The 22,734-nt window shown below is 33.2% G+C and overlaps 1 protein-coding gene across 8 annotated transcripts in view; it reads left to right on the forward strand.

Annotated features, from left to right (window-relative positions):
* Nucleotides 1-22,734, forward strand: part of SLCO1A2 (solute carrier organic anion transporter family member 1A2) — a 125,422-nt gene that overhangs the window by 85,747 nt on the left and 16,941 nt on the right. For 5 of the 8 annotated variants that reach the window (XM_019452160.2, XM_053894944.1, XM_053894946.1 and 2 more), the window contains 9 exons: nucleotides 725-871; nucleotides 3,841-3,939; nucleotides 4,507-4,728; nucleotides 7,102-7,266; nucleotides 8,468-8,663; nucleotides 14,755-14,920; nucleotides 15,866-16,038; nucleotides 21,920-21,984; nucleotides 22,531-22,648. In XM_019452160.2, the coding sequence (XP_019307705.2) occupies nucleotides 725-871; nucleotides 3,841-3,939; nucleotides 4,507-4,728; nucleotides 7,102-7,266; nucleotides 8,468-8,663; nucleotides 14,755-14,920; nucleotides 15,866-16,038; nucleotides 21,920-21,984; nucleotides 22,531-22,648 (1,351 nt within the window). The remainder of the gene's footprint in view (nucleotides 1-724; nucleotides 872-3,840; nucleotides 3,940-4,506; nucleotides 4,729-7,101; nucleotides 7,267-8,467; nucleotides 8,664-14,754; nucleotides 14,921-15,865; nucleotides 16,039-21,919; nucleotides 21,985-22,530; nucleotides 22,649-22,734) is intronic. The other 3 variants (XM_053894947.1, XM_053894948.1, XM_053894950.1) reach the window with 3 other exon arrangements.

The raw sequence follows: 22,734 nt of genomic DNA on the forward strand, positions 1-22,734 counted from the left end.
TCAGACATGTGCTTATCTTCATCCCTTTCAATAACCTTTGGCCTAATATTTATTATTCTACTAAGCAGTGCTGCTCCAAGGATTGGGGTGGATTTCTTTGTTAAAAGATTATTTGGCGGTTACAGTAAACAGTAGGTTCTATAGAGAAAATGTGATTACTACCAGTTAAATATTTTTAGTTTTTGTGAAGTGGTTAGAGCTGTAGAGAATTAAAACTTCAGTGAGATTATTATTTAAATCATATAGTATCAGTTCTAGGGAGAGATATTTGTAGGTTTATTTTCTCTTCCCAAAGTTAGTGTAGAAATCGGACAGCTCTCATAGTAGCTAACTGGGTCTAGTAGCTAGTGGCAAACTGTTTCTTTGGAGGGAAATATAGTTCTGGTTTTTAGTGTTTGTCAATTTCCATCAAATACTGCCATCAACTGCCAATATGTTGTCACTAAATACTAAACTGAAGAGAGATGTGTATACTACTCATCTCTCCCAACCTAGTAGTAACTGGCTCCAACATACCATTTATATTTGCCATACCTAAGTACACTTTCAGAAAATGCAACTGGAATGGCCCAATGATTCACTGCTGACATAGTAATACAAGTAATTGAGAAGATGCCATGTCACATAAGAACTGTGAAATGTTTAACAAAAATTTAGAATTAAGTATTACTAATACTTTACTACCAAACCATGAATACAATGTATCTTTTTTCTTTTAATACAGAGTGTGTGAAAGAAGTTAAATCATTAATGTGGATGTATGTACTAGTAGGCAATATTATACGTGGAATTGGTGAAACTCCCATCATGCCTTTGGGTATTTCCTACATAGAAGATTTTGCCAAATCTGAAAACTCTCCTTTATATATTGGTGAGTTTGAAAATCTGCCTTAGCCTCCTTTCAGGAAAGTTAGTTTCTTAAGGGTGGATATCAGTTATTTGGAGTCAGTGATTTCCAGAATGACGAGCAAAGTACCTCGGCACAGCTGGCCATCAATGAAAGTTTGCTGAATGGAGCAATTACATGCTAACTCCAAATAAGCCACTTTGCTAATTCTGCTTCTTTCTATTGAAAATACTACTAATCTAGTGCCCCAGGAGTTCTCTTTGATTTGTCCATTTCTTTGGCACCATTCTACATCAAATATATTAAGTGATTTACCAATATTTTCTTTAAAATGTCCCTTATTATTCAAAACCTTTCTTACAATTTTCATTACCTCTATTTTTTGTTCAGGTCTTCATTACTCCATCTGTAGATTATTATAACATCTCCATTGGTCATTTTATTGCTAGGATTTTTAATATCAATTTCTTATCAATGTTTTTGCAGTACAATTTTCTCAAACATTGTTTTGATTATGTCTTCTCTACCAGTTTATATAACATACTGGCTTTTTATTTACTATCTCTGATCTCTCCACTTATTACAGCTCTGTACTCTATTTAGTTTATTTAGTTTTTTGTATAGTTTCTCTTCATCACAGTCTCTCCATGCTAGTCAGATTTTTCAGATTCTTCACAAATCTCTGGTTCATATTCTTGGTTGTGTTTCTGAAAATTTTCTTTTCTAAAATTGATCAGTGTCATCTCCGACAATAATCAATTTAAGATCTACCCTCTTAGGTTGTCTTCCAATCTCCTAAATAGTCTTCATTTATTATGAATAACTTATTTATATTTTTTAGTTATTCCATCTGTTGTTAGCATAAAAGCATAACTTTTAGTACAGGAACAATTTTGCCATTACTGTAGACATATATTTTAAGAACTGGCAATGTCAAAGAAGGTCAAAGAAGACAGGAACAGAGCTACACATAATTGGAAAAGATCAAAATATTTACAGATCCTTTACCCCAACGAACCTTTGGCACTTTTTGATGATGCACTGATTTTGCAATAACTTTTTTCAATGTTTTTCTTTTTGGTACTTTCAAATCCCTTCACATACTTATCTTGAAAGAATACAAATGCTTTCCTGTAATAAATTAATGAATACCTTTTTATATGTATTTCTTTATTCAATAAATACTAGGATGTATATTATATAGAAATAACTGTGATAATATCTATATGTTCTAAGGTCAATAAGACAGTCCATATGAGGTTTAGTATATAAATCGCTACATAATTATAAATCAATCGAATTTGATAAATATCTCTGTGTAGTTAATTTTTTTAAATAGACTTAAAAATTAAATAAATAAATGTGTGTGTGCATGTAATTAAATAACTATAAATCAGTTAGCTATACAATTGAGGAAAATACTTCCATGTATGGCTCTGAAGTTTAGAAGAGAACATAAAATCTAGAAATGAATTTTGAGAATCATATATAGAGAAAATAAATTAAGAGGGAGAAATGAGTTTTCCAAAGGAAGCCATATATATAGTGAGAAATCCTACATTAAAATACTAGAGAAAACTTTTAGTTAGTGAGTAGAGTATAAAGAAGAAAAAGCAGGGGCACTTGGGTGGTTCAGTTGGCTACTGTCCGACTTCAGCTTAGGTAATGATCTCAGGGTCCATGAGTTCAAGCTCCGCATCAGGCTCTTTGCTGACAGCTCAGAGCCTGGAGCCTCCTCTGGATTCTGTGTCTCCCTCTCTCTCTGACCCTCTCCTGCTCACACTCTGCCTCTCTCTCTCTCTCTCTCTCTCTCTCATATAAATAAAAATTAAAAATTTTTAATAAAAAAAATAAAGAAGAAAAAGCAAAGGAGTGGTCACATGGGGAGAAAGTAAAACAATAAAGGCATAGTTTTATGAAAGTATTAGGAGGAAATGTCAAAAGAGGAGCTAGCAAGCAATGTCAAATAACATGAAGACTAGGAGGATGGAGACCAGAAAAGGACACTGAATTAGTGACAAAAATAACACTGGTCTTGCCTGCAAGTGCTTTGAGAAGAATGTGGAAGAATTTGGGTAGATTCAGTGAGTGGTGAGGCCATAAGTGTAGAGTGTAGTGAAAGGAAAGAAAGCAGGGTAGATGTGAGATAGTATAACCAGAGGGTAGGAGAGATTGAACAAACACAAATAAAGACATGTTTAATTGAGCAAGATCTCTGAGAAGATAGAAGGGGATGACGTCAAGAAATGTGGTGTGTATACTGGGTGGGCTAGCCTATGGAACGGTGGAAAGGCAGAGACACTGGTGGAGACATATTTTGAAGTAAGGAGGAACAAAGTTGAAGAAGGTCATGTCTTGGTTTTCAGGAGCTGTGAGAGCTCAGCCTTGATTCTGAATTGTAGATATGCTAAGAACTAATTGATGATGAAATTCCAGATGAGTAAGCAGTCGTGAGGAAAGAGGGGACTGATGAGTATGGAAGATAATGTGGAGAGTAAGAAAGGAGATCATGATGAAAGTGAAGAGAAGGATCAGTGACAGTGAGGACAGAGCCAGAGGAGGCTTCAAGTTGGAGATGTGAGAGTAAAGCTTTCCTGAGGAATATACCACAAGAAATTTACAGGGTGTTACTTTAGAATTCCTCCAAAAATGTGCCTATAGAAAGCAGTAAAAGAATCTTGCTCTGTATTGTGGCTTTGTCAACAGCATGATCCCAGCCTATGCTGCCACAGCAGATTTTTACCTGCAATTCACCATGAAAGAGAATTTAGAGGCCTAGAGAATGCAGTTTTACATTTTGAGGCTCTTTTTTTCCACATTTACAGAACAAACTTGTTACTTATATGTACACTAAGCTTCATTTTCTTACAAACTGAAAGTTTAAGGCAAACATATCTGAGGCAGAAACAAGTCAGGCTCTAGACTTATGGAATTAGGACTCTTTATGGGGGTATATAACTATATTATAACTTTATATTTTCATTTATTTTTAGGGTTTGTAGAAACAGGAGCTATCATTGGTCCTTTGTTTGGACTTTCATTAGCATCATTCTGTGCCAATGTTTATGTTGACACTGGATCTGTGAACACAGGTAATTCAATACGATTATTTATAGTATCAATAGTAACTGAAAGTAACGTCAGTTGTTATCACAGTTAGTTGTTGCCTTATTTGACCCTTGGTTAGGTAAATTGATTCCACTTTTCAGGTTCACAAATTGGAGTGAAAGAGTTTAAAGAATTTTTGAAATATTTCAAACCAGTGATCAGGAAAATAAGTTAAAATGCTGACCTTCAGACTCAAAATCCTGTGCTCTTTCTATGGCACCACAATCATGTTTCTTATTTTCAAGAGATTTAAAGATATAGGTCTGAATTTCTTTTAATCAAATAATCATTTGTTTATAATTAAATAGAGCTTGTAGTTATTTAATAAGTATCTACTAATAAGTTCCTTATAGGATAGGCCAGATAAGCAAAATAATTTATTGCTAGACAATACTGTAATACCACATATTGTCAGACAAATGTTATGAATGTCTAAGTTGCATACAAATTCTAAACTTGAATAAAACCTGAGAACTGTAATATTAAGAATTTTCTACAGTTCATGAAGGAAATAGTGACAAGCTAACAAAAATGTGTATATTTCTTTACAGATGATCTGACCATAACTCCCACTGATACTCGTTGGGTTGGTGCATGGTGGTTTGGCTTTTTGATTTGTGCAGGAGTGAATGTGCTCACTGCCATTCCGTTCTTCTTTTTGCCCAAATGGCTTCCAAAGGAAGGACTAAAGAGTAATGCAGACATCATTAAAAGTGACAAAGAAGAGAAACAAAGAGAAGAGGTCAAGAAGAAAAAGGATGGAATCACTAAAGGCAAATATAAATACTATATAATTTATTTTTTATTTTATACAGATGTGTCTGTATTTCAGTCTAACACTATAACATGCCAGACTGCGTTAAGACAATTTGTCATTAATAGTGAGTAGTCAATAATGTCTAACTAGTCTGAGTCTTCCTGTGCTACTATATGGAAATAAGTGATATAATTTCAAGACAAATTATCTGTGGTCAGCATTTATATAAAATTTTATATCAATTCAGGCACTAAATAAATAAATAAATAAATCCCCATTTGCCTTTAAAAAAATCTATTTTATACAGAACATAAGTCTAATTAAAAAAAATTCAAACAGAACAAAAGGAGGAAAAAATATACACTATTTCAAAGTGTATACTTCTGAAACTAAAACTGTTAGCTTAACTTGAGCTTCCTGGAAGTTAAGGCATAAAAAGAATACATGAAAGGTCATATAATTCTCTATATTTGATACAGAGAGGAATAATAGTTCTTAAAGAGAAACTGTTCTCAAGTAACACATTGCAATTAAAGAAAAACATTCTCATATGATGTATGATACAGTAATACTGAACCACATAGTAGTTCTTTTCCAGCAAGTGCAAGTGCACATTTCATAGAACAGGTTTTGTTTTTTTTTTTGGATAATCTTCAATAAAAACTCAAAGAATAATTTACAGAAAGTGTTTCTGTGGGAAACTAAGCTAAGGTAGTCTAAGTATTTAGTGTTCAAGAACACTGATTCTCAAACTTGGCCATATATTGGAATTACTTGGGAAATTAGAAAAAAAATATTGATGCCTAAAATTCTGTAGTATTCCCAGGTGTGATTTAATTAGTATGAGTTATCACCTGGGCCTTGGAATTCTTAAAGATTGTTCATTTACAAGATGAAGAGAGACTCAGTTTACTTATCTGTAAAATGAGGTAATAATAGTACTTTTAATATAGAGTTGTTGTGTGAGGGTAAAAGGAATTCTGGCACATTACTGTTATTACTGCTAATAGTATTAGTGTCATTACTGTTGATGTTGCTACTTCTACTATCACCCATAAATTATAATACCAATTTGCACAGAACTTTTATTAACGATTACACATTAACTTAAGCTAGTATTAAACATAATACTTCTTAGATCATTAGGAGTCAATTCAGAACCTTTAAATTTTCAGTGATCATGATTAACAATTCTTTTTGAAAGGTTGATGTGGACTCATAGAGGATTTTAACATAGAATATTGTTTGTGATCTGCAAGGTCCATTTTCAAAACTAGGAAAGAGGTGAGCTTAGTATGAGAGATATAGAAAGGAAATTTGAACTACTGAGACTCGTTTACTAGGACAGAGATGTCAACAAACACGTACAACTTAAAAAGCTCCAAAGTGCTCTGAACACAACTCTCTCACCCACCATGTACTTTATTCATATTTGTGATATGAATTCTACAGCTAAAATAGTTTTCTTTGCATCGAATTGTTCTTCCTTCTCTCCCAATTTATTTGTTCTTTGGATTTTGACAGTTTATTGAGAAAAAAATACACAATAAGGAAGGAAATCAAGACAAAAAAACATGAAGATAGGAAAAGTGAAAAGTAACTATACATGAGACTTTGATCCCAAAAAGGTGGCAGGGCAACCCAGAATATTTGCAAGAGATGGGCCACAAATTTGGCTTCGAGCTGTGTCAGTCCACACCGACAGGGGAAGTTTGGGTTATATCATTTACATAACCCTTAGTATGTTGTACCAAATGAATCAAGATCTCAGAGAGTGGGACCTGGGCGTTTGTATCTTAAAAGATCCCCAGGTGATTTCATTGTGTACCCAGTATGAACCACTGGCAGGACCAAAACTGTTGTTCTGAGGAAGAAGAAAAATATCCGGTACTTGACAAATTATATCCCATGAATACCCACATATATCTTCATTTTGAATGTTGAGGAATGATAATATCAATATTTGAGTGTGAACTTTATCAAGTTTACCTCCTTCTAAACTTTAAAGAACAGAACAAGCATCCTTCATTCTAGATGATCTCTAGAGAAGAGAGGATATTCAGAGAAGGAAAAAGAGAAGGAAAAAAAAGGAAATGGTGTGAATGCAGACAATATTTTCCCTAAGACACAATAGTAACTTAATGATGGCAAAACCGTTGTGTTCTGATCCCTACCCAGTCAACTGCATTATTGACTTGCAGAAGGTACCAAAAGGATATAGCTTTAGCTTTCAAGAGGTACAAACAAAACAAAACACACATTTAAAAAACAGTATGAGCATTATAAATAGAAAAATGTAATTTGGAAGGGAAGTTGATGTTTTAGAAAAAGTAAATCTTAAAATGCAAAGCCAAGCTAGTATAATACTGCTGTCATTCTTTCATTTCAGATTTTTTGCCATTCATGAAAAGTCTTTTATGCAACCCAGTTTACATGCTTTTCATACTAATAAGTATTATACAGTTCAATGCATTTGTTAATATGTTCACCTTCATGCCCAAATATCTGGAACAGCAACATGGAAAATCAGCTTCAGATGTAATCTTTCTAATTGGTATGTTTATTCTCCTCTGTATTAGTAGCCCACTTGTTTTTTTTTTTTAAACCATGAAATGGTGAACAGTGTGATGATGTGTCTAGGAGACTCCTAAATTGAAATACATTGAGATGTTTCTGTCTCTGGTACATTTCCCCCTTCCATTCTTCCGGGAAATCAACAAAGGGAAGGAAGGAAAGAAGCCAGGAAATCCTGGCTTTTTTCTTCTGCTCTCTCTCCAATCAGAATGCAAGTTCAAAATATTTGTGGAATTCTTGGGGAATGTACCAATTAGAGAGAGTTTTTAGGTAGGCAAGCCATTAATATGCAAAGGAAACCAATGCTAATTCGTCAGGAGTCTGTTTTACTTTTTTAACTCCGGTTTATGAATTCTGTCTCTCCTTAGTTCCCTGGCCCTCTGGTGGTGTCTTTGCAGCACAGGCATTCTTATTTTCCTGTGACCACATTAACTTCGGTGGTATTCCTCTACCTTGGGTTTCTCCTGAGATCTTTTGATTGATCTGAAAAGTGAATTTCTTAGACTACCTGGATCCACGTCACATAGAGTGCTTGTTAGAAGTTAAGATACCTGGCACCCACCTCAGACATACTAAATTAGACAATCTGGCGTGGGACTCCGGAATGGATTTTTAAACACTCTCCCAAGTAGATGTGATGTGCTTCTGTGACAGACCCTGACATTAAGAATGCCATCAAGGGCTGTCTTTTTCTTGTTTTTTTTTTTTTTCTTTTCTTTTTTTAGGGAGAGGGACATGAAATGTAAATACACTTGACAATCACAGGCTCAGCAAAGTAACCTTCTAAGGTACTTTGAATGAAGTCAAATTCTTAACAACTAGAGTCGGTACAAACAATGCCAAAATCATATTAATCATAAACTACTGGTTAACTTTGAATTGCCACTCCTGCCTGAATCATTAGAAAAGAGATGTAGATCATGATCCCTGCATATAAGAAATTTACAACCTACTACAATAAATTAAATGAAGGACAGTGATAAGAGTCTTAATATACTTTGACATTGTGGAGCATTTAAAAATCTCTCTGTATGTAATATGTAAATAAGTGGAGATAATAATCAATCAGCTTTCTTCACTGTGAGTTGGACCTAGATGGTTTCTTATGTAAGACATATTAGATACCATATTTGTTCTTTTGCTAAATCACTTTGTAAACAACATTTTACTTACATTTATAGGTATTTATAACTTACCTCCAATATGCATTGGATATATAGCTGGTGGTTTAATTATGAAGAAATTCAAGATTACTGTCAAACAAGCTGCCCACATAGCATGTTGGTTATCTTTAACTGAATATCTTCTTCATTTTTTGTGTTTTCTCATGATCTGTGATAATTCTTCAGTTGCTGGCATAACCACCACTTATAAAGGGTATGTTGTTTTCTAATGAATGTCATACTTTTAGAACAGTTAATGACATATTTTATTCAATGATTACCCAATGACCAGATCATTTGCTAATTGGAATTGATAGCAATAATCCATGGTCTTTCTCTTTCCTCCATCTGTCAGTTATAAGCCTATCCCTCCAGGCTAATAGGGTTAGTTAGTTTATGAGTGCACATGTATGTGTGTGGGCTTGTTTTTGGATATCCTAGTAGACATTAAAGTGGATATCAAAGAAACTGCCAATAGTTTTAGGTTGCATTAGGGTATGTTGTTCATATATTTTATACTCTCATAAATGGGTAAAATTAAGAATTAACTATACAATCTTAATCACCTTTATATGTTTCCACGATGGGCTTAAATCCAGCATAACTGAATCCGAATACACGATATTTTAATTCATATGTAAATTCATACATTTGTGTAATTATGTCTCTATCATTGAATAGTTCTAGATTTATATTTGAGGGTAATCTGAATTTATAGGAAGGTTATGCATACTGATATCACCTCTTGTATTTTGAAAATACATATCCTAACAGGTGTGAGGTGATATCTCATTGTGGCTTTCATTTCCATTTCTCATAACTGGTGATATTAAGCATCTTTTCATTTACTTATTGGCCATTTGTATGTCTTCTTTCAAAAAATTTCTATTTAATTCCTCTGCCCATTTTAACACTTTATCTTATCCAAAAGACCAAGAAGCAATCTTCTGCCTATTTTAAAATCATATTGGTGTTTTTTGTTATTGTTGTTATTGAGTTTGATTAGTTTTTATATATTTTGGATATTAATCCCTATCAGATATATGATTTGTAAATATTTACTCGCATTCCATAGGCTGCCTTTTCACATTGTTCATGATTTCCTTACTGTCCAGAGCTTTTTAGTGTGATGTAGGTCCGCTTGTTTATTTTTGTTTTTGTTACTTGTGCTTTTTGGTGTCCAATCCAAAAAATCACTGTCAAGGAGTTCACCCACAATGTTTTATTCTAGGAATTTTATGGTTCTGGGTCTTAAATTTAAGTCTTTAATCCATTTGAGTGTATTTTTGTGTATATAAGTTAGGGATCTGCTTTAATTCTTTTGCATATGGCTGCCTAGTTTCCCAACATCATTTATGAAGCGAGTATCCTTTCCCCACAGTAAATTCTTAGCTTGTTTGTTGTAAATTAATTCACCACATATGCATGGTTTATTTCTGCATTCTTTATTCTGTTCCTTAATCTTTGTGACTCTTTTTTATGTTAATACCAAACTGTTTTTATTACTATTACTTTGTAAAATAGTTTGAAATCAGGAAGTGTGATATCTCTAGCTTTGCTCTTTCTCAAGATTGCTTTGGCTATTTTTTTGTGATTCCATACAAGTTTTAGAATCGTTTTCTATGTCTATGAAAATGCCACTGGAATCTGTATAGGGACTGCACTAAACCTGTAGAGTACTTTGGGTAGTATGAACATTTTAGCAATAATAATTCTTCCAATGCATGGCCATGGAATAAATATCTTCTATTTATTTATGGCCTATTTTGTCTTTAACAGTGTCTTATAGTTTTCAATGTAGAGATTCTCACATCCTTGGTTAAATTTATTCCTTAAGTATTTTATTCTTTTCATTCAATTATTGGATTGTTTTCTTTTTTCTTTTAATAGTTTGTTGTTACTGTATAGAAACAGAACTGATTTTTGTATACCGATTTCCCATCCTTTAACTTTACTAAATTAATTTATTAGTTCTTGCCATATTTTGATGGAGTTCTTAGGGTTTTCTATATATATCATGTCACCTACAAATAGAGATAATTTCACTTCTTCATTTCTGATTTGAATGCTTTTTATTTCTTTATCTCACCTAATAGCTCTGACTAGAATTTCTTGAATAAAAGTGGACAGGATGGACATTCTTACGTTGTTCCTGATCTTAAAGGAAAGCTCCCAGCTTCCCATCATTGAGTATGTTGTTAGCTATGGACTTGTCATAAATGGCCTTTGTTGTTAAATTTCTTCCATATGTAATTTGTTAAGAGTTTTTATCATGAACGGATGTTGAATTTTGTCAACAAAATAGATGCTTTCTCTGCATCTATTGAGATGATCATATGATTTTTATCCTTCAATTTGTTAATGTGATGTATCACATTGATTGGTTTATGTATGTAGAAACATTCTTGTATCCCTGGAATAAAACCCACTTGATCATGGCATATGATCTTTAGAATGTGTTGTTGAATTCATTTTACCAGTATTTTATTGATAATTTTTTGCATTTTATATTCATCAGGGATATTGTCCCATAGTTTTCTTGTAGTGGCTGCATCTGACTTTAGTATTAATATGATTCTGGCCTCATAAATGAGTTTGGGGATGTTTCTCCTCTTCAATTTTTGGAAGAATTTCAGAAGAATTGGTGTTAATTCTTTAGATGTTTGATAGAATTCACTAGTGAAACCATCTAATGCTGGGCTTTTCTTAGTTGGGAGGTTTGTGATTATGATTTAATCTCCTTGCCAGTAATTGATCTATTCAGATTTTCTATTTCTTCATGATTGATCTTGGTATGATAAGTGTTCTAGAAATTTACTCATTTCTTCTAAGTTGTCCAATTTATTGTTGTATAATTAATAGTTTTGTCTTATGATCGTTCATATTTATGTGGTGTTGGTTGTAATATTTCATCCTTAATTTATAATTTTATTTATCTAGTTTTACTCTCTTTGTGTTTTTCTATTTCCTTGATATGTAAAGTTAGGTTGTTCATTTGAGGTCTTTTTTTTCTTCTTAATTTATGTGTTCATACTATAAACTTTCTTTTTAGAATTCCTTTTGTTGCATCCTAGAAATTTTGGTATGTTATGGTTCCATTTATTTGTGTCAGAATATTTTTTTATTCCCTTTCGATTTCTTCTATGATCCAGTGGTCATTTAGGAGTGTGTTGTTTAATTTCCATATATTTGTGAATTTTCCAGATTTCCTTCTTTTAATTGATTTCTAGTTTCCTATCATTGTGGTCAGAACAAATAGTTGATATAATTTCTATTTTCTTGAATTTCTTGAAAATTGTTTTGTGGACTAACACATGATATATCCGAGAAAATGTTTGTGTGCTTTTTAAAAGAATGTGCATTCTGTTGCTATTGGATGGAATATGTTGGATTTGTGTATGTCTTGTAGGTGTCTATTGTATCGTTCAAATCTGCTATTTCCTTATCGATTCTCATCTAGGTGATCTATCCATTGTTGATAGTATGGTATCAAAGCCTCTATTATTGTATTGTTGTTTATTTCACCTTTTAGTTATGTTAATATTTGTTTTATATACTTGGGTACTGCAATATTGGGTACATAAGTATTTACAATTGTTATATCTTCTTGATGAATGAATTTCCTTTTGATTTGATAACTTTTCGTGGCAGTATGGCTTCACAACTTTAGCATAATCTTTTATGTATTACTATAGTTCTTTCCTTTGTATGAGGCTTACATTAAAGTATATTTATAGCATCCTATTTTATGTTAACAACTTGACTTTGATAGCATATGGAAAATATATTTGTATTTCTCCCCACTCACATTTTAGGTTAACATTAAAATTTACATCATTATTACATGGTGTATCTAATAATGTATTATTCTAATTATGGTTATTTATTTTTTTTTAACTTTAAAACTAGAGTTGTTAGTGAATTAATTATACACCATAATCATGATGTTAGAGAATTTGACTTTGACTATATATTTACCACTACCAGTGAGCTTTACACATTCACATGTTTCTATAATGTTAGTTATCATCATTTTATTCCAGTTTAAAGAATGTCCCTTAGCATTTCTTGTAATTCAGGTCTAGTAGTGATGCACTCCCTCAACTTTTGTTTGGGAAAATTTTTATCTTTCCTTCATTTCTGAAGGACAGCTTTGCCAGGTATAGTATTCTTGATTGAGAGTTTTGTCTTTCTATATGTTGAATATATTATCCCACCCTTCTGACCTGCAAAGTTTCTGTTGAGAAATCTGCTTATAGTCTTATGCGAATGCACATGAAGTGACAAATAATTTTTCTCTTGCTGTGTTCAAAATTCTCTCTTCATCTCTGACTTTTGTCAGTTTAATTACTATGTGTTTTTGTGTACTTTAGTTTTGAATTCAAACTATTTGGGATTCTTGGCTGGGTTACACATTCAAATGAGGCTACCGGTGGGCGTTTTGATTGGGAAGGGCTTCTGACTGTGCTCTGCAGTTCAGTGGGACCACTGATAGATCTTTGCAATCACCTCTGGTTGGACAAGGTTGTAGGCTATATTCCCTGGCAGGATGATGCCACCGGTTGGACTTTACCACTGGTCAGAGCAATGGGCTGGGCTTGCAATTGCTCCTGGTCAGCTTGGGTCTCTGGCTGTGTTCTGTAATCAGAAAGGGCCACAGGTATGCCCTGAAGTTGGGTGGACCATAGACTGGGCTTCATAATCAGGTAAGCTGCTGACTGTGCTCTGCTGTTGGACAAAGTTGCTGGCCAGAATCTCTAGAGGAGAGAGGCTTCTAGTTGTACCCCAGAATAGGGTGGTACTAGAAACTGCATCTTCTGGTTGGGCAGAATTGCTCTCCAGGTTCTCTCATCAGGTGAGGCTTTAAGTTTGTTCCATGATTTGACAAAGTCACTGGATAGGTTCCCTGCCTGATCAAGGCTTCAGGCTGTGTTCAGCAATTGGCTAAGGCCAAGGACTGGGCTCTGTTGCTGGGTGGTGCTGTAGTCTGGGCTCTGAGGCTTCCCAGGGTTACTGTTCAGGCTCCTTGGTTATGTGGGGCCAGAGGTTATGTTTAACAATGGGGCAGGGCTATTTGCTTAGCTTCCAGACTGAGCAGGCTGTAGGATGGACTCTATGACTCCCTAGGTTCTTTGGCCACGCTTTCTGGGTGGGTCGAACATGAGGCTATGCTCAGCAGTTAGGGAAGCCTGTGAATTTGCTTCCCTGCCCAGATGTGGCAGCTGAATGGGCTCCACAGCCAGTATAGTCTGTTGACTGTAAATAAAGCAGAACTGCCAACTGAGTTTCTTGGATAAAAGGAGCCATCATTCAGCTCTGTAGATCAGTAGAACTACTGGCTGGGATCTGTACTTGGATAGTGCTGCAAGTAAGGATACTGTCTATCAAGAGCTGAGTGCTGGTTGTTGTAATCGCTGTCCCCCTTCTCTATCTAATCCCTAATAAGTGAAGCCTGCAGATTCTTCTAGTCATCCTCATGAAGTGAGACCTGAATGAGCCTCCTGGGTAACATCCCACAATGCTGAAGGTACTTGATGTCCACCTTGGGCTCTCTTTTCCCACTGGAGAAATTGTAGACCCAAGGAGGTCTTCTCAGTGTGGTGTTGTGCTGACCTGGGGGATGCACAATTTTATCAGAGTCTAACTGTTCCTCTTACTCTTCCAATGTGGTCCTTCTAGGTCTTTGTGCTCCAGGAAGGTGCGTTAGCCTCATTCCCAGATTCTGGGATTTTCACAATGGTATCTTGTCTATAGATAGCTGCTAATTGGTCTTCTTATGAGGGAGATTCATCAAAAACAAACTGTGTTGCCATTTTGATAACCCCTGGACACTCTTCATACTAGAAGAATGTCTTTATTTACTCAAGTAGTTAGATTTCTGAAGCTAAATGTAATTAATATCTGCATTATAAACTGAATTTATAGATTTTGATCTTCAAGCTTGCTTTCATAACATATGATCTCTTGTTAAATGCTACCATATGGATCAGCCACAGGGATTAGGTCATCTTCATTTTTGAGTGCTAATAATACCTGGAAACATACCTTCCATATGGTGGACACTCAATTAATACTTGTTTATCGGCTATTTGTTTATCTGAAATAAATCATTGATAAAGTGGCTATGTGATCACCAAAGCAGGTATATTTTATGCCAGAGATATAGTATTGAGGCCACACATTGGTGGTTGGAAGATTTCTGTTTCTATTTTGGGAAGGAGAGGAAATATAATTTTGGATTAAGATGAAAAGAAGAAAAAGAAAATGATCTTTCAATAGCCATGAATTATTTTAAATTATTTCAGAATGCAACAAGATTTATATATGGAAAACGCCATTCTTGCTGACTGTAATAGGGATTGCAACTGTCCAACTAAAACATGGGATCCTGTGTGTGGAAACAATGGTGTTTCATATATGTCAGCTTGTCTTGCTGGTTGTGAGACATCCGTTGGAGCAGGAATAAACATGGTAACACATTCTGTTGGCTTTCTTTTTCCCACAAAACTTTGTTTTTATGTATTGCACTAGAACATTCCCACATGAACTGGGGCCACATTTGATAAAAGTAAAAGTAAAGTTTTTCTGTATGTTCACTTGATTTACCTTTTATTTCATAAATCTTATTTTAAACCTCTGACCACTGATCTTATTTTTAATCAAAAAAATTTTTGAGTATAGCAGACATCGATCACTGAAATTTAATTTCATAGCTGTTGGCAGTATTACTCAGGTAATTTGTTTTAAAAATACTCTGGATTGAAATATTTTTATCATGGAGATAAAGTTGGTGGTTTTGATATCAATTATTTACCTAATTGCTTTTTTTCCCTTTTTTCCCCTGTATGTATGCTTGCATGTGCTTTCTGTGTTTTTCACATTCTGACAGCTCTTTTAAGAAAATGTAACTAGGTTTTGTTTTGTTTTGTTTGCCTAAAAACATATTACAACATTTAAATGTTGGTTGGTTATAAATTAAATATAACTTTTAATTCCAATTAAAACCTGGAAACATAAAAACTTTAAAAGGACTTATTTTACTCTGTTTTTGAAATAAACTGTATTTTTGAAACAAAGTTTTATTAGTAAGTATCTAAATATTTTAACTGACTTCCAAAACAATTTTGTTTGTCATACTTCATTTTGTAACAAAAGAATATGTGTTTTTAAAAGGCTCGTCTTTAAGGTAGCTGAGTTACTGCAAATTTACTCTATTTATTTAGAAATAAATACCATTTTTCTAAAACCATCATTCAGTAGTTTGTTTTGCTATAATCCTGAGAGGCACCACAAAGGAGATGAGAATAAAGAGAATAAATGGTCTCTGCCTTGATCCAGTTGCCTATGTACAAAATATTTGTGATTTGTGTTCAAAATTTTACTTTCTTTAAATAGGATAATATTATTTTCTGATAGGTATTCCAAAATTGTAGCTGCATTCAAACATCAGGAAATTCATCTGCAGTTCTTGGGCTGTGTGACAAAGGACATGACTGTTCCATGATGCTCCAGTACTTTTTAATCTTGTCAGCAATTGGCAGTTTCATTTATTCCTTATCTGCCATACCTGGATATATGGTTCTCCTAAGGTACAGAAAATATTTTCTTTATTTATATTCCTTTTGGATCCTTTATTAAAGAGCCTTTTTCTAAGAAATCCCCCTGGAGCCCACATTATCTAAGAATCCTGTGCTCATATATATCATTTATTAAGAGTTTAACACTAGACATTGTCAGATTTTACAAAATTTTAAAAGTATAGGAATATAAATATTCATATTTTGCCATTTTCCTCCCTATCTTTCCTTCCTTATATTTTGCAGTTAAATTAGTGACCCTCTCATTGTTTCACACAAAAGGAAACACATTTATATTTTAGTGTAAACCATATGAAATGGTCATTTTGATGGGTAAAGAGTGGTTGCCTTGCAGTCATTTCAGATGGTTCAAAGTACTGGGCAGCAGAGTGCAAAGCTGTCAGAGCCTGTGTCACCAATTCCTATCTACAGGGACTTAAACAGGTCCCTTGATTTATTTGAGCTTCACTTTAAATAAACAATAGGCATAATAATAAATGCTTGAGTCTTTTACAAAGCTATTGTTAGATACAAATGATGAAGGGCTTTGCAACACTAGAAAATTGTAGAGCTAAAATTCAGACTTAGGTGTGGCATACATGTGTTCTTGTTATTCCAAGATTCTTCATGTCTAGTAAACGATTGTAAACATCCCTAGTAAATAAAATTTGCATTTTCTCCCTTTTTTTCATCATATGTCATTGGAACTTAGAAGCAGAGTTAAGTTCATTGTGATTCTCAGTTCACAGCACATTATCCTCATAGGCTGGGATAAGTTTTCACTCTTTCTTGATTTTGCTTTTTTTCATTCTATTTTTCACCTCCTCTCACCATAGCCACCCATATTAATATGATAGCTACATGAACTTAAATATGTATTTTCTTTTGTAAAATACTAACACCTTTTTGTGAGTATGTGTTGCTATATTCACATGTGTAGTGTTGTGCTTTAAATCTTGCTTTGGTTCATAAGACTCACGAGTACATACATTCACCAAATACTGCTTAGTATGTATATGTATGAGTTCTCACACATTCCCCACTTGAGAGTTCCTGCCTTCTTACAGCCTCACTAACACTTGACATTATCTAACATTCTGACTTAGACTAGTCCAATGACTGTAAAATGGTAGTTCACTGATGTTTCAATATGTGATTTCCTGATCCAGTGTGTTTAGGCATCTTCAAAATTTATTTTTTAGCTATTTAGGCTTCTGATTCAAGATGCTTATTGATTTTCTTTGCTGATTTTCTATTATATGTCATATATTTTTCTTGGTGATTTTGCTGATTATTGTCTAAATTATAAATGTTAATGTAATATTGCTTACATGATACAATTATCTCCTAGTCTCTCATCTTTCTTTTAATTTCTCCATACTCTCTTTTATGAAATTAAATCCTAAATATTGTTGTACTGAAATCTTACAATTTTCTTCCCTTAGGGTTTGTGTGTTGGGGAGTCACATTTTAAAAATGTTTTTATGTTCCTAATCTATACAAATATTCACCTAAATTTTATCCTAATAGCTTTATAACTTTACCTTTTACATATGGTCTTGTGTTGTTTTTTTTTTTTTAACATTTATTTATTTTTGAGAGACAGAGACAGAGCACAAGCAGGGAGGGGCAGAGAGAGAGGGGGAGAGAGAGAATCCTAAGCAGTCTCCGTGCTGTCAGCACAGAGCTCAACATGGCACTTGAATTCACGAATCGTGAAATCATTGCCTGAGCCGAGGTCAAGAGTTGGACTCTTAACCAACTGAGCCACCCAGGTGCCCCTGTCTCTTCACTTCTAAACCTTACACATCTTAGGCTTTTAAATTCTTCTTAAAGCATCAACGTGGACCTCCAAAGCTATGTGAAATGATAGTGATGATAACGAGTATTCTTGTACTCTTCTAATCTTAATGGAAAACATACACATTTTTCCTTGATGATATTTGCTGTAGATTTTTCAGTATACAGTTTTCATGTAGTTTCTAAGTTTTTAATAATGAAATAGGTATTAAATGTTATTAGATGTATTTTTCTGCATCTATGATTCTATAATTTTTCTACTCAGTATTTTTGGTGTAGTAAAATAAAATGGTAGATATTTTCATGTTGAACTGTTTGCATGGATGAAAAAAACCATACTTAATTGTATTTTTATATATGATTTGGTTTGTTTAAATAATACTTTATTTAAAACTCTTACTTCTATGTTGATAAATAAAATAGACATATTTTCTTTTTTTTCTTTTTATTCTTTTTTTTGTTCTGGAATCATCATAGGCCCCACAAAATGAATTAATAAATTTTCTATTTTTTAATTTCTGGCACTACTTACACTAAATATTTGTTGAAAGCTATATGAATCCATCTGTGAAAGTATTTATACTTTGGGATTGTTGGGACAGTGATACTATTTATTATTTTCATTTATTTAATATTAGTGCCTATTCATATTTTCAATTTCTACTTAAACCTGTTGTATGTAGGTGTTTACAATATTCCTTATCTGATATTCTCTGATGTATCTGAAAGGATTTCCCTTTTCTTCTTACATATTTTTTTATTTGCCTCCTCTTTACTTTTTCTTGATCATGGTTGTCAGAGGCTTGTCTATTTTATTTTTCTCTTTTTAAAGAATGAGTTTTGGTTTTGTTAATCTTTATTTCATGTAATCCTGCTCTTCTTGATTTTTTTTCTTTTAGGCTTGCTCTGTTTTTCTTTATCCAACTGTTTGAGTTTAATACTTAGATCATTTGTTCATTCTGACTACTGTACATAAATCTATACATTTCTTTCCAAATATTGATTTAGCAATGCCTCAACTAGTATTTTCTGTGGAGTTTATTTCTATTTCGTAGTGATTTGCCCCACCAGGCCAAAGATTATTTATTAATGTGTTATGTAATTTCCATATCTTTAAGAACTTTCTATAGGTATAATTTATTATTATTGTTCTATTTTTTATGTTCAGACAACTTAATCTGAAAGATTACAGGTTGGGGAGATGGAATATCAAGGTTTTATTTGGGGCCTAGCGCATTTTTTTTTAGTATTACATGTCTTTTTTAAAAGAATGTGTAACTGAATTTTGGGTATATAGTTCCATATCTCTTGCATTGAAGTAAAGCATTGTGTTATCTAAATTTTGCAAATGTATTCTTGTTTTTGTCTGCATTAATTCATCAGTTTTTCAGAGATGTTCAAATCTATAAATATTGCTGGTGTATTTCTCCCTATAAATCTCTCAGTTTTTTAATTCATATATTTGGAGGCTATATTATATGATGAAAATGTGTCTTTGATCATTATATTTCTATTGTTAGCATCACTTAATTTTCTTTATCTTTTAGTTATTTCTTTTAGGGAATTGTATTTTTTTTTTCATTAAAATGGAAGTTCTAGCTTTCTTTTGGTTCGTTGTTACCTGTTATATCTTTTCCCTTTCCTTTATTTTCAATCTTCAGTCTTTCATTTTGCTTCATAGGCAATTTGCTAGGTATCATTTTATAATCTGAGATAGGTACATGTAGCTCATTTATATTTATTTATTTTTAAAAGTTTATTTATTTTGAGAGAGAGAGAGAGAAAGAGAGAGAGAGAGTGAGAGTATAAGCGGGAGAGAGAGGGAGAGACAGAGAATCCCAAGCAGGCTCTGCATTGACAGCACAGATCCCAATTCAGGGCTCAAACTTATGAACTGTGAAATCAAGGCATGAGCCAAAAGCAAGAGTTGGACACAACTACTCAGCAACCCAGGCACCCCTCACTTAGATTTCTTGTAATTATTGTGGTAAGATTCTTTTTGCTATTTTATTTAATATACTCTATTTATTTGACTTTCTTTTTACTTCTTTTTTTTTCTTTTTTCTTTTTTCTTTTTTCTTTTTTTTTTTTTTTTGCTTTCCATTGTACAGTGGTACCCCTTTATCTGCAAGGGACATATTTTAAGATCCCTAGCAGATGCCTGAAGCCATGGATAGTAACAAACCCTAAATATTTGATATTTTTTCCTAAAGATACATAACTGTGATAAAGTCTAATTTATAAATTAGGCACAGTAGAGATTAAGAACAATAACTAATAATAAAATAGGACAATTATAACAATATACTACAATGAAAGTTAAGTGCATCTGGTCTCTATCAACATATCACATTGTGCTGTACTCACCCTTTTTCTCCTTGAGATGATGTGAGATGATAAAATGACTACATGATGAGATGAAATGAAGTGAATGATGGAGCTCTTGTGATATACAGACTGTAGCATTCAGCTGCTATTGATCTGATATGTCAGAAGGAGAAATATCTGCTTCCACACCACAGTTCAATGTGGGTAACTGAAACTGTGGAAAGTGAAACCATAGATAAGAGGAAAGTACGGTATATATTGGATTTTCTTCTGCTACTTTGATTATTGAAATGGTCAGACTGATTATTGATATTCTTAATTATACTTATATTTTGCTCATCAATTTTAAAACTTTTCAGTTAATATCTACTTCCTAATAAAACAAGTACTTAATCATGCTCTCTTAATGTCCCTCCTCTCTTCCCCCACCTCTTTCCAGGGTCATATTGTAGAATTTAATACCTGGATTTTTGTTAATATGCTTGTGTTGTCTCTATTTTTGCGGGATCTCCCTGGATTTCCTACCATGATGGCAAAGGGATGCAACATCATTGCTATTCTGCCAATTTAAAGAAAAATTTGAATTTCTCTCAGCATTTTCCCATGATGTGCATGCTAACTTTTCTGATTCCTGGATTCTAGAAATTGTTATTATCAATGCCAATCAATGATAGAGTTTGTAGAATAGTTTAAACTGTTTCAACAGTTTAAATAATAACAGTTTAAATTAGTATTTCACATTTCTGTGAGATCATTCAGTAGTATATTAGATATAGAGAGGAAAGAAAAATTCTTCAGTAAAACTTAAATGCCTTATTTTCTGTATTAAATGGAAATCATGGGACCTAGAGGGTCATGCTGAGTCTCTTGGCTTCTCTTCCTTCTGAGTAAAATCATTGATGTTGTCTAAATAACCTATGTGTCAGGTAGATAATGTCTAGATCAATCTATAAGGTTTCTGAAAATTCAGTAAAACATTTATGTTAAGAAAATGCCAATAAGATGACATTTTTGCTAAAAATGTATGCTTTTGTGAAGAAAGCTACTTTTATTTTCTCAGCTTTGAGTTAGTCAGGGAAGAAAAGGGAATACAGTAGAACTCTCAACGTGAATTCTTTGAGGAGCTAGCCATGGTGATGCTGGAGTGAGTGGGACACATGAAAGTCCATTGTAGAATTATAGTCTCTATTTCTGCATATAGGAATTTCAGGCAACAGTGCAAAAGACTGGGGATTTTGGAGAGAATGGAGAGATCTTTGTGACTCTTGAAATGATACCAAATCACTTAAAATATGTTTGCCTTGGATTTCTTCATCACATTCCTTTGAAAATTTCTATCCTTGTTTGCTTTCTGCCTTTCATTTATTTATATAATTCTTGGCTTTTCTGTATTTTGTTAACACAAATAATTTAAATACAGCTAGGGTTGCATTATTCTTGTTTTAGGCTGAAGGTTTAATCAAGAACTACTGCTTCAATAAATGGATACTGGGGTAGAAACTGATATGAAATATTTTCTTCTTTGATAATTTTCTGATAATAATGAGCAAAAAAATGATAGGTAAAATGCCAAGAATCAAAAGTAGGGCTCGTGTGTAGACTACAAACTGGATAATCAGGCCTTGGATAACCAAGATCTGAGCATGCAAAAAAAATGTTCTAGTGCCCAGTGTGTTACCAGCATTTACAAACAATTTTTTAAAGAAACTACAACAGCGTTTAAATCTCTATTTTCATTTTATTTATGAATTTACTTATTTTTTAGGTGTATCAAGCCTGAAGAGAAGTCTCTTGGTGTGGGGTTACATACATTTTGCACAAGAGTATTTGGTAAAAATTGTTATTTTTTTCCAGCATCATATCAGGCCACTATTAACTACCAAAAAAATGAAATCATTCTCTCCAAGTCTAGCAAATATCCCTTCTGTTTGCAGCACTTAGTAATTTGTATGAGAATAAGGTACAAGAAGAAATGGAGAATTTCCCCTTTTTCTTGAAAAAGACCTATCTGAACTTAATTTTGCTTTTCAGCTGTTAGAAGATTTGAAAAGCAAATGAACGAAAAATACTTTGTTAAGGTAAAATGTATACATGATTGGTACAAAAAATTGCAGAAAAAATATAAAGAGTCACTAATTCAATGATTTTCAATATCAGTGATTTTTATGTTGCATTTATCCATCACATTACTTATCCTTTATAACTTAGAAATGTTATAGTAAAAGTAACAACTTCTGATATGTAAAAATAAAATTAAAGCATTCTATTCATACTTTATTCTACAAATAGAGAAAACGGAAATGTTTACAAACAAAATAATGTACCTTAATTCTTACCTTGTTGATGTTTTTTTTTTTCTCCCCTCTTTAACTGTAGCTGGAATTCCTGCACCTATTTATTTTGGAGCTTTAGTGGATTCCACATGTTTACACTGGGGAACTTTGAAATGTGGTGAGTCAGGAGCATGCAGGATATATGATTCAGCCAATTTCAGGTAAATATAATAATCTTTTTTTTTAAAGAATTGCTTTCTAAGCACAGACTGTACATAAAATGACAACATTCATGTATAACACTTTC

The sequence above is a fragment of the Panthera pardus genome, unplaced genomic scaffold (genome assembly GCF_024362965.1).
Source record: "Panthera pardus isolate Hobbes unplaced genomic scaffold, ASM2436296v1 HiC_scaffold_6, whole genome shotgun sequence".
Taxonomy (NCBI): domain Eukaryota; kingdom Metazoa; phylum Chordata; class Mammalia; order Carnivora; family Felidae; genus Panthera; species Panthera pardus.